At 41.9% G+C, this 12,181-nt stretch overlaps 1 protein-coding gene across 11 annotated transcripts in view; it reads right to left on the minus strand.

Moving 5' to 3' along the window:
* The window catches only part of FHAD1 (forkhead associated phosphopeptide binding domain 1), a 192,904-nt gene that overhangs the window by 119,734 nt on the left and 60,989 nt on the right, over positions 1–12,181 (minus strand). For 10 of the 11 annotated variants that reach the window (XR_013171256.1, XM_077151211.1, XM_077151210.1 and 7 more), the window contains exon 4: positions 5,618–5,885. The exons of the other annotated variant lie outside the window; for it this stretch is intronic. Coding sequence is in view for 9 of the 10 variants with exons in the window: in XM_077151211.1 (XP_077007326.1) it covers positions 5,618–5,885 (268 nt within the window). In the remaining variant the exon portion in view is untranslated. The remainder of the gene's footprint in view (positions 1–5,617; positions 5,886–12,181) is intronic. 11 annotated transcript variants of the gene reach the window in all.

Here is a 12,181-nt window from a genome sequence, read left to right on the forward strand (position 1 = left end):
AAGAATTAATGATTGCATATGTAGAATGGTATGATCTCTAAATGTTGGGTTAATTTCTTTTTTTCCGTTAATTAAAAAAAAAAAAAAAGAGAAGGGATAATTGGAGATGAAGGGATACAGACTGTACAACGGGACTGGATATAAAAACTCAGAAATGGACACACAATACTACCCAATTGTAATGCAATTATGTTAAAACACTGAATGAAGCTGCATGTGAGGTATAGGTTTTTTGTTTTTGTTTTTTTTTTCTTTCTATTATTGTTTTAATTCTTATTCTGTTGTCTTTTTATTTCTTTTTCTAAATCGATGCAAATGTACTAAGAAATGATGAATATGCAACTATGTGATGTTATTAAGAATTACTGATTGTACATGTAGATTGGAATGATTTCTAATTGTTTTGTTAATTCTTTTTTTAATTAAGAAAAAAAAAGAAAAAAAAAAGAGTAAATGATGAAATGTATGTATCACTGATTTATACAGAATTTGACACTGATTTGTACAGAGCTTGTGTTGTAAATACAGCATGTTTGACATTATAAATAAAGATATATTGAGATTAAAAAAAAAAAAAAAAAAGAGTGGAACCCAGGCTTGTTTGATCCAGAGCCCATGCTCTAAACTGTTGTGCAGTAAACTTAATAAGGAGAAAGTTATTCATGATTTATTGTTTAATATTTTAAAAGGCAGGTTACCAATGTTAAGTATAAATGAGCCCCATTATGGAGGAAAAATATCTGTGACTCAGGATAAGATTTTGAAAAATCACTCTATATATCTTCTGTTCTCAATAACACTTCCCTCACCCCACCACCTCATTAGCTCTTGCCGTTAAGATTCAGCTGTGAAGCTTGGGCTTTATTGCCTGTGGAAAGAGAAGAGTGAACACCACCTTGATATGTGGTCCTCGGCCCGGTGATTCTGCACCTAGGAGATATCTGACAATGTCTGGAGACATTTTCGGTGGTCACAGCTGGGGAACTGCTACTAGCATCTAAGAGGTAGAGCCCAGAGATGCTGCTAAATATCCTACAGTGCATAGGACAGCCCCACAACAAAGGTTTATCTAGCCCCGATGTCAGTAGTGCCAAGATTGAGAAATCCTGACCTAGAATAGTTAGGTCCTAGGCTTTGGGTTTCCAAGTAGAGCTCCTCAAATCTAAAGAAAGGTAATGGTCTAAAAGCAAAGAATTTCTAATTAAAGAGCCCAGCTTTTTTTTTAAGAGAGGAAAAGGTTTTCTCAGAACTCTCAATACTAAGTGTTTCTTTCAAAAGCCAGTCTGGAGGGGGTGTACGAGTTGTTCAGGGGTAGAATGTCCACCTTCCACGTGAACCCACGGGAGACATGGGTTCGATTCCCAGACCATGCACATCAAAAAAAAAATAAAAAAGCCACCCTGGAGGACAGGAACAGAGTTTACCACAAAGCATGGAGTAGAGCACACTCATGTGTAGGTTCCCAGAATCTGACAAAAGGAGTATGCCACTACACAGGAGGATGAAAACCCTTTAAAGCTGTGGGTGGGGGAGTGCAGAGAAGCAGGGGAATGACGGAGAATGTCTGGAGTTAGGTGTCATGGTCTCCTGTCCCTGCTTCAACCCAGATGACATGCCGGTGGAGACCATGGTGGAAATGCCTAGGTAGATTTGAGGCCCTGTAAGCCAAAAAACTTCTTCACTTCCCAGGAAGATTGGAAGTTCCTTTGAGAAGTCCCAGGTTCAGCATCTCACTGGAGAAAGACGATATTCAGTGGAAAATTTAAAAATGGCTAAGTACCAAAAAAGAAGGAGGAGGAGGAGGAGGAGGAGGAGGGAGAAGGGGAGGAGGAGGGAGAAGGGGAGGAGGAGGGAGAAGGGGAGGAGGAGGGAGAAGGGGAGGAGGAGGGAGAAGGGGAGGAGGAGGGAGAAGGGAGATGGGGAGGAGGAGGGAGATGGGGAGGAGGAGGGAGAAGGGGAGGAGGAGGGAGATGGGGAGGAGGAGGGAGAAGGGGAGGAGGAGGGAGATGGGGAGGAGGAGGGAGAAGGGGAGGAGGAGGGAGATGGGAAGAGCAAGAGGAAGAAGAAGAAATAGCTTATGCGTCCATCAGTAAAAGAACGGATAAACTGCAACGTGCTCATATAATGGAATACTGCGAAGGCATAAGCTCATTCATACAGACAACAAAATGGATGAATTTTAAACGTATTATGCTGAGTGAAAGAAGCCTTACACAAAACAACATATATGATTCCATTTATCTGAGATTCTAGAACAGGAATTCATGGTGGGAAAAAATTTGGAAGAGTAACTGACTCTGGGATGGACTGGGAACTGACTGGGAAGGGAATGAGGGAAACTTCAGGGGTGATGTTAATGTTGTCTAAGTTGATACATGGGTGTGCACAGTTGCCAAAACTCAATGAGTGTTCACTTGAGATGTGTGCATTTCATTTGGGGGTGGCCAGCATCCAAGAGGGTCCCAGTGGTTCTTGTTTCATGTTCCCATCCTTGAAGAATCCTCTCCTGCCCTGATAGGGCTGATCTATGTAACCGATAGGAAATTGTAGAAACTATGGCATAGGACTTCTGAGGCTAGACCACAGAAGATACTATGGCGTCTTCCTTGTTCTCTCGGATTACTTGCTCTGGAGAAATCAGCTTCCATTTCTTGAGGACACTCATGTAAGGAAGAACCAAGGCCTCTGACCAACAGCTGTATGAGTGCACCATCTTGAAATTGGACCCTGCAGCTCTAGTCAAGCCTTTGGATGAATGTCAATGACTTGACCTCAACCTCAGGAGAGACCCTGAGCCAGTTACTCTGTTGAGCCAGTTACCCTATTAAGTCAAATTTCCAACCAACAGAAACTGTGTAAGATAATATGTGTTTATTGTCATTTCAGTCTGCTAAGTTTTGGAGTACTTTGTTATGCAACAATTAATAACTAGTATACACTGTAGGTTAATTTTACATTAAGCAACAAATACTGTAAAAAAAATACTGAATTCTAGAGAACAGTATGTGTGCAAAAGTATCTAGAGGGTAGTGTACAGACGTCTTCAATTTATTCCATGCTTTGTGGTAAACTCTGTGTTGTGGGCCTCCAGGCCGGTTCTTGACAGAAAACAGTTTTGAGAAAACCTTCTTCTTTCTTAAAAAAGCTGGGCTCTTTAATTAGAAATTCTTTGCTTTTAGACCATTACCTTTCTTTAGATTTGAGGAGCTTGACTTGGAAACCCAAAGCCAAGGACCTAATTATTCTACAACAGGATTTCTCAATCTCAGCACTACTGATATTTGGGCCAGATAAACCTTTGTTGTAGGGCCGTTCTGTGCATTGTGGGATATTTAGCAACATCCGTGGGCTCTACATCTTAGATGCCAGTAGCAGTCTCCCAGCTGTGCTTCCAGATATTGTAAATGTCCCCTAGATGCATTAAAAATATGATGGATTAACGAATGGATAAAAGGATAGACAGACACGAATAAAATAACTCTAGCAAAACGTTAATGATAGAATCTAGCTTTTGTGTATTGAGAGGTTTCTTGTAAAATTCTTTTTTATTTTGCTGTATGTTTGAAAATTTTCAAAATAAAACGTTGGGGGGACAAGTCTGTAAGTGAAATCACTGCCCTCCCCCCTACTTGGGACATGCCATCCAGGGGTGAAAGTCTCCCTGGCGACGTGGGAGATGACTCCCAGGGATAAGTCTGGCCCTGGCACCATGGGATCAACAATTCCATTCTGAACAAAAGAGGGAAAAAAAGTGTAGCTAATAAACTACCAGTGGTATCAGTGTCTGAGAGAGTTCAAATAGAGTTGAGAGGCTACTCTGGAGGTCATTCTTATGCAAGATTCAGTTAGACATTGCTACCTATGTCTATTATTCCAGTCAATCCTAAAGAATACCTAGGGCAATATATAAGATTCTACAAACGTTCCACGCACTAGGGTAACTTTCCAGAAACCTACAACCTCCAGATGGGTCCTTCGACCATATAATTCTTGAAACCTAGAAGGCTCAGCCCTCCAGAATATCAGCTAGTTCCATCTCCCTACCCCATATGACAGCCCCTTCCAACATGAAAAAGGTAGAATGGCCATAGCCCAAATACCCCTAAAGAGTGTGATAGAAAGATTAAAGGTGATGGTGGAGTTATACAGAGAAGGTAGGGTTTAACAAGTGAATGTGATTGCTGAATCATTAAATTGATATTTCTTTTAGTATCCAGTATCTTAGAGCAGCTAGAAGTAAAACCCTAAAATTGTGGAATTGTAACCCATACCAAACTCTGAAATCTGTTCTACAACTAATTGTTGTGTAGTGTTTTGAAATTTATTGCTTTTTTGTACGTAGGTTATTTTTCACAAAAAAGAAAAACAAAGTCAACTGTGATGATAAAAAATATTTATTCCTTCTAGCCTCCTATATTCTCAAGCAGCTAGAAGGAAAAATCTGAGATGATGGTATGGTAGCCCATGACAAACTCTGGGATCTGTCCTGTAACTACTTGTTGAAGAATGCTTTGAAAACTATTGCTTTTTTATTTCTTTGATTTATATATATATGTATTATTCAATAAAAAAGTTAAAAAAAATGTCGGGGGGAAATATCTGCATGATTTCTTAACTTGGGTGGTAGGTACCGTAGATTCATTTTATGATGACGACAACAAGAAGGAAGATGATATACTGTTAAGATCCAATTCATTTACTCTTTAGTTTGCATATTTCACAGTAATTTTTATTATCTTAGTGGTTGAGGAAGGTGACTATGTGAATGGTCCTGAGCCAGACCAGGGGTGGGTATGGAGGCCTTGGGAGACCTGGGGACCTGGAGGGGTCTGGGGCAGGAAGAAGGAGGACGGAGGATTGGACCGCAATGCCAGAGGCCCTGGAGGCATCCTGGAACTCATGCCTCGGGACCAAGTCTACTTAGAGACTCTGCCACTGAAGGTGGTGGAATCGAGGGAAATGCTGACAGGCAGGAAACTTCCTCGCCAAGTGCCATGAAGCCTTCAAGGGGTGAGAGGGTGAGGGAAGGAAAGCCTGAGCTGTGGGTGTCCCAAAGTGACCAGGCTGTGAGTAGGCAGCCACTGGGACAACAATCCTTAAATTTGACAGTAAAAAAAAGGTAGATGAGATTATATTGAACATATTCCTCTCGGGAAGTTATTTTCCTCAATAAGCCTCAGTTTCCTCAAATGCCAATAAAATATTTAAAAACCTCCTAGGGCTACTGTGGGCAAATGGGATATCAGTCTCAGATATATCTGCACATCTGAATATCTGAGTCAAAGAGTATAAACTTAGATCCTACTATGCGTTCACATGGGTACACACACACACACACACACACACACACACACACACACACACACACACACATCCCACATGAGCACTGATAATGGGTATATGGGTACAGCACAAAGTCTGAAGGGCTATGTACAGGGGAACCTGGATGACTGGATGATAAGAATTATAGCTGAGTTTTCATACTTTCTGTTCATCCTCATTTTCTTCACAATTGATTATGTTATTTTAGGTTCAGAGAAAATAAGCAAAAATCAAGAACCACTCTCATGGCTATAAATCCCTGCCATAAGCCACAAATGGAAGCGCCGATGAATACCTTGTTTGAAGACAGGAGACGGATGGGTACTATCCATCATAAAAGAGAACATCTTTCCACTGGCACTCACAGGCCGCTTGTGGGAGGCAGGCTGGACCATCGCGGGCCTGGGGATTCCCTGGGACCAGCTCCTCTGCACTGAGGCTGGATGGATGTCGGGGTGGAAGGGCATCTGTGGTGGCGGGGGTGGCTGGTTTGACTGCTGTGCAGCCAGAGGTGGCTGAGGCTTTGGCCAGGGTCCTGGGCCACTCATCCATGGGTAGGAGACCTGCAGGGGCAGAGAGGAGGGTCAGGGAGGTTACAGTCAGCTGGGATGGTCTCCACCCCTTTGTCTTAGCCACAGAATTGCTGCCCTAGGCCTCAGCTTTTAAGTCAGTTCCCCTAGGAAGCCTTCTTGGACTCTCCCCAAGTTTGGGATGGTGGCCTCCTGCCAGGGTTCACACAACATTCCATCACATCACCACTTATCGAGTACCTTCTTGATTTCAGGCCTCTTGCCGAGAGGTTTGCATGCATTAACTCATTTAATACACATAATGTTCTGTGAGGCTGAGCAAGGTCTAGTGGCTTTCTCAAGATCACAGATTTGGTAGTGAGCTGCCGAGTCAGTAGAATGCCAACTCTAAGATCACTACAGGCTTTCGGTCTATCTGGCTGTTCTAGTTTGCTAGCTGCAGGAATGCAGTATACCAGAAATGGAATGGCTTTTAAAAAGGGGAATTTAATAAGTTGCCAGTTTACAGTTCTAAGGCCGAGATAATGTCTCAATCAAGCAAGTCTATAGAAATGTCCAATCAAAGGTATCCAGGGAAAGATACCTTGGTTCAAAAAGGCTGATGAAGTTCAGGGTTTCTCTCTCATCTGAGAAGGCACATGGCAAAAACAGTCACAGTTTCTCTCTCATCTGGAAAGGCACGTGGTGAACAAGGTCAGGGTTACTCTCTCATCTGGAAGGGCACATGGCAAACACAGCATCATCTGCTAGCTTCTCCTGGCTTCCTGTTTCATGAAGCTCCCCAGGAAGCATTTTCCTTCTTCATCTCCAAAGATCACTGGCTGGTGGACTCTCTGCTTCATGGTGCTGCAGCATTCTCTGCTCTGTCCGAATGTCTTTCATTCTCCAAAATGTTTCCTCTTTTACAGGACTCCAGAAACTTATGGGAGGAGACACCAAATGGGTGGAGACATGTCACCTAATCCAGTTTAACAACCACTCTCGATTCCATCACATCTCCAGGGAGATGATCTCATTACAGTTTCAAACATACAGTATTGAATAGGAATTATTCTGCCTTTACGAAATGGGATTTAGACCAAAACATGGCTTCTCTAGGGGACATAAACCCCTTCAAACCAGCATACTGGCTTACCACTGCATCCTCAGCACCTAGAAGATCCTCAAATATTGGTTGGAAGAATGAATGAGCAAATCATTCCTATTCAAGCTCAGTTCTGCAGGACTCCACAGCCTGTTCTTTTTTCATCCAAGTGGCAGCTTCTTCTGGCACTTTTCCTTTGTCCCCTCCTTGGCTGAAAGCTCTAGGACCCCGATTGTTTCATTAACCTTTGGTTCTTGTGATGGCTGGGTTCAGGTGTCAGCTTGGCCAGGTGATGGTACCCAGTTGTCTGGTCAATTAAGTACTGGCTTAACTGTTGCTGCAAGGATACTTCCTGGCTGGTTGATAAACCAGAAGGCTGGTTTATCAGTTGATTGCATCTGTGACTGATCACATCTGCAATCAACTAAAATGGTGTGTCTTCCACAAACAAGATAATCCAATCAGTTGGATTTGATCCAATAAGTTGAAGACTTAAGGGAGAAGAGAGAATTTTCATCTCTTCTTCAGCCAGTGGGCCTCTCCTGTGGAGTTTGTCCTTCACTGAAGTTGCCAGACAGACTGCTTTATGGATTTTGGACTCTTGTGTCCCACGGTTGTGTGATACAGTTTTATAGATCTCGCCTGTTGGTTCTGTTTCTCTAGCAAACCCTGACAAATACAGCTTGGTACCTGGAGTGATTTTTGAGAAACAGACTCTTAAAAATGGGTTTTTGCAATTGGTTTTCTACTCTAATTAGACTCAGAGGCACTAATAACTATTTCCAATAATCCAAGACGGCACTGACAGTCCATGGTGTGAATTGGCAATAGAGATATGCAAAATATCACCACCTGATTTTGCTAAGTGTATGCTTATATGAGACCAGGCTCTGGGTGAGAGTGTTTTTGACACCTAACAGAATTTTGTGGAATTAAGAGGTATAATGATGTTGGCTGGTCGTTCTTACATATGCTGGATATAGTTAAGACGGAAAGGGACGAGCTTCAAACTCGCAACTTAAATGCCATATGAAAGATGTAAAAGTTTCTATGTGTGCCCTGAAAGAAATTCTTATTTCCTGTGGTTGCAGAATTAAGATCTCTGAAAACCAGACCCAGAGTATCACCGTGTGAATAGCAGATTTACAACATAAATTAAATTCTCAACCTTGCAGGGTGTCTGCTGTTAAAGTAAGGGCTTTGACTGGAAAAGAATGGGATCCTAAAATTTGGGATGGGGACAGATGAGTTGATAATGATGGCAGTGGGGACATGGAAGCCCTGGATTCTGCTGAGTCTTTGCTAGATAGACCTGTAATAGCCTGACCAGAGGAAACAGCCTCCCAGCCTCTAGTCAAACCTGAGAAGTCTGGCATCCAACCTCCATTTTAAGAGATTAAACAGCCTTCACTCCTCTCTCTCTGGAGAGTAATCCTGTTTCACCAGATGAAATACAGTGGAATGCCTTGAGGTAATTGGCTTGAAAGATACTTCTAATTTTTTTCATGACCCATCCCCACCATTCCTTTTTTCTTAAAGACATATAACCAGACTAAAGTCCCAACAGGCCCTGAAAGGTGAGGTACAAAGTGTCACCCCTGAGGAGGTACACTATACTCCAAGGAACTGCAAGAGTTTTCCAACTTATATAGACAAAAATCAGGGGAATATGTATGGGAATGGATATTAAGGGTGTAGGTTGATGGTAGAAGGAATATAAAGTTGGATCAAGCTGAATTTACTGATATGGGCCCACTAAGCAGAGATTCTGCATTCAGTGTTGTAGCTCAAGGGGTTAGAAAGGGCATTAATAGTTTGTTTGGGTGATTGGCTGAAACATGGATCAAAAGGTAGCTGACATTACCTGAAGGTGAAAAGCCAGAATTGCCCTGGTATAATGTAGATGAAGGAATCCAAAGGCTTAGAGAGATTGGAATGTTAGAGTAGATTTATCCTGGAAGATCTGCTCACACTCCCTAGGAAAGTCCAGAGGACACACCTTTTACCAGGATTTTGAGGAATAAATTTGTGAGACCAACTCAATCATCCCTGAAGAACTCTGTAGTCATCCTTCTCTGTAGGTCGGATATTACTGTGGGAACTGCTGTCACCGAACTGAAATCCTTAAACACAATGGGGATGATCAATTCCAACTTGGCAGAAGCCATGTGGCAACAGTTAATTGCCACAGACAAGACAGGCATGGATACCATAATAGACAGCAGACTCAAAGCAGCAGTCAAAATAATCTGACTCAAAAAAAAAAAAAAAAAAGGAGGGTAGGCAATGGTGGCTCAGTGGCAGATTTCTCGTCTGTCATGCCGGAGACCTGGGTTCGATCCCGAAGCCTAGGCAGGTGATGGTGCCCAGTTGTGTGGTCAGTCAAGTACTCACCTAACCATTTATGCAACGATATTTCATGGCTGGTTGATAAACCAGAAGGCTGGTTTATTAAATCATCAATTAGTTGACTGCATCTGTGACTGATTACATCTATGATCAACTAAGGGTGTGTGTTCTACAAACAAGAGAATCTCATCAGTTGGATTTGATCCAATCAGTTGAAGACTTTCAAGGGGGAAAGAGAGAATTCACTTCTGCAGCCAGCGAGCCTCTCCTGTGGAACTCGCTGAGACTCTTCATTGGAATTGCCAGACTCGCAGCCTGCTTAATGGATTATTGCCATAAATGCATGAGACACTTTTATAAATCTCGCATTTACAGCTATCTCCTGTCAGTTCTGTTTCTCTAGAGACCCCTTACTAATATACCTAACACCCCTGATTCTTTTTTTAATTAAAAATTTTTTTTTAAATACCAAAAACCACCAAACAAAAGCAAACATTCTTAACTTTTGATCATTCCGTTCTACATATATAATCAGTAATTCACAACATCATCACATAGTTGCATATTCATCATCATGATCATTTCTTGGAATATATGCATCTATTCAGAAAAAGAAATAAAAAGACAACAGAAAAAAATTCATACATACCATACCCCTTACCCCTCCCTTTCATTGATCACTAGCATTTCAAACTAAATTTATTTTAATATTTGTTCCCCCTATTATTCATTTTTATTCCATATGTTTTACTCGTCTGTTGATAAGGTAGATAAAAGGAGCATCAGACACAACGTTTTCACAATCACACAGTCACATTGTGAATGCTATATCATTATACAATCACCTTCAAGAAACATGGCTACTGGAATACAGCTCTACATTTTCAGACAGTTCCCTCCAGCCTCTCCATTACATCTTGACTAACAAGGTTATATCTGTTTAATACATAAGAATAACCTCCAGGATAACCTCTCGACTCTGTTTGAAATCTCTCAGCCATTGACACTTTATTTTGTCTCATTTCACTTTTCCCGCTTTTGGTCAAGAAAATTTTCTCAATCCCTTGATGCTGAGTCTCAGCTCATTCTAGGGGTTTCTCAATCCCTTGATGCTGAGTCTCAGCTCATTCTAGGATTTCTGTTCCACGTTGCCAGGAAGGTCCACACCCCTGGGAGTCATATCTCATGTAGATGGGGGAGGGCAGTGAGTTCGCTTGTTGTGTTGGCTGGAGAGAGGCCACACCTAAGCAACAAAACAGGTTCTCTTGGGAGTGACTCTTAGGCCTAATTTTAAGTTAGCTTGACCTATCCTTTGTGGGGTTAAGTTTCATATGAATAAACCCCAAGATTGGCCACCCCCAATTCTTGGCATATGCTCCATAAACATCTGTTAGGAACCTTCAGTCATCTGACCCTGGGGAAGATGTCTGTAGCTACTTATAATGGGAGATACATAAAAATCCATCTAACCTTGGAAAGGCAAAGGTTGAGAAGTGATGACACCTGGTTTTATTTGGGTTTAACTCTTTGGCAGTGGTTTCTTCTCACTACTCCCTCTTGCCTAATGACTCAAGGAGGACATAGATGAGCACAGCATTTATTGCACTGAACTTAACCAGTTCTCTTCAGGAGAGCAGGTCTCTTTATTCCTGTTTTACAAACGAGGCCTGGAGAGGTTAAGGAATTTGCTCACAGCTAAGCTGGCTGTGGTAGAGAAAGGCTTGGAATCAAGGTTCATCTCTTTCTCTCTCTCTCTTTCTTTGTCCTTACCTCCCTCCCAAGGGCAGAAATATACACTTTTTTTTAAAAGCGGAATTTAATAAGTTGTTAGTTGCAGTTTAAAGCTGTGAAAATGTCCCAACTAAAAGCAAGACTATAGAAAATACCCACTCTCAGGCAAACAGAGAAAGATACCTTGGAAGGCCGATGATATTCAGGGAGAAACACACACTTTGACATGATAAGCTAAGTTCAAATGTCAGCCCTGCTGTGTGCTGCCTCTACAGGACTGCACATCTATTCTCCAGGGATCACGTTTCTCCCGTGGACTGGAGGGAGTATAAGCCCCAAGATACATGAAGAGGAACAGGACAGAATGCCTCTAAAAATGAGCCCTGGCAGACAGAACTTTCAGTAGCTCTCAGGAGGTTGTTTTTATTCAAGCAGAAGGTTCTCCACTCACTCAGGATCCTGAATCAATATTTAAGCTACAAGTTTTCATGCAGCAAGTCAAGGATTCCCTGTGTTCCCCTTGAATGACCCTCTTGGAGACAGTGACAACTCTGTTCGGGAAAATCAATCACCTGCACTTCAGCCACCTGGGGCAGCAGGCCCAGCATTCTTAATGACAGGAGCCCATTAATCTCTTATGGGAAATGGGACTTGGCAGCATTTCGAAACTCAAAGTGTTACCTTAACTTTTACAAAACTCAAAGTGTTATGTTTAGTCTCAAATTTCTCTCTCTTCATCCCTATACTTTCTTCTTCTTCCTTTCTTTAGTATCAGATTGAGCTATCATCTTGAACCCTAGAATAACTTCTCTGTTCATCATTTCCCTTTTTCCCCTCTGGGGTATCTTGACTCAATTATTCCTATTTTCTCATTGGTTGAAGAAATACTTATTGAATGAATATGCTGAAGGTGAGAAGATTAAATTCTAATGCGTCTTACTCTAGGTTTAAAAATTGGAAATTTAAAGCATATTGGCAGCAGTGTAGGAATTTATCTTCTTGCTGAGATGCTCAAGGGAACCTCTCAGGTAACTATTCATTTCAGACTAACTGCTGATCAGATTTCATGCCTCAGTCCTTCCACTTTTGTACGGAAATAGGGACTTTCTCTCCTTTGCTCTCAGCCCATTGTCTGGTGTGGGACGAAGCCACCAGTCAATCACAT

This window comes from Tamandua tetradactyla, chromosome 2 (genome assembly GCF_023851605.1).
Source record: "Tamandua tetradactyla isolate mTamTet1 chromosome 2, mTamTet1.pri, whole genome shotgun sequence".
Classification (NCBI taxonomy): Eukaryota; Metazoa; Chordata; class Mammalia; order Pilosa; family Myrmecophagidae; genus Tamandua; species Tamandua tetradactyla.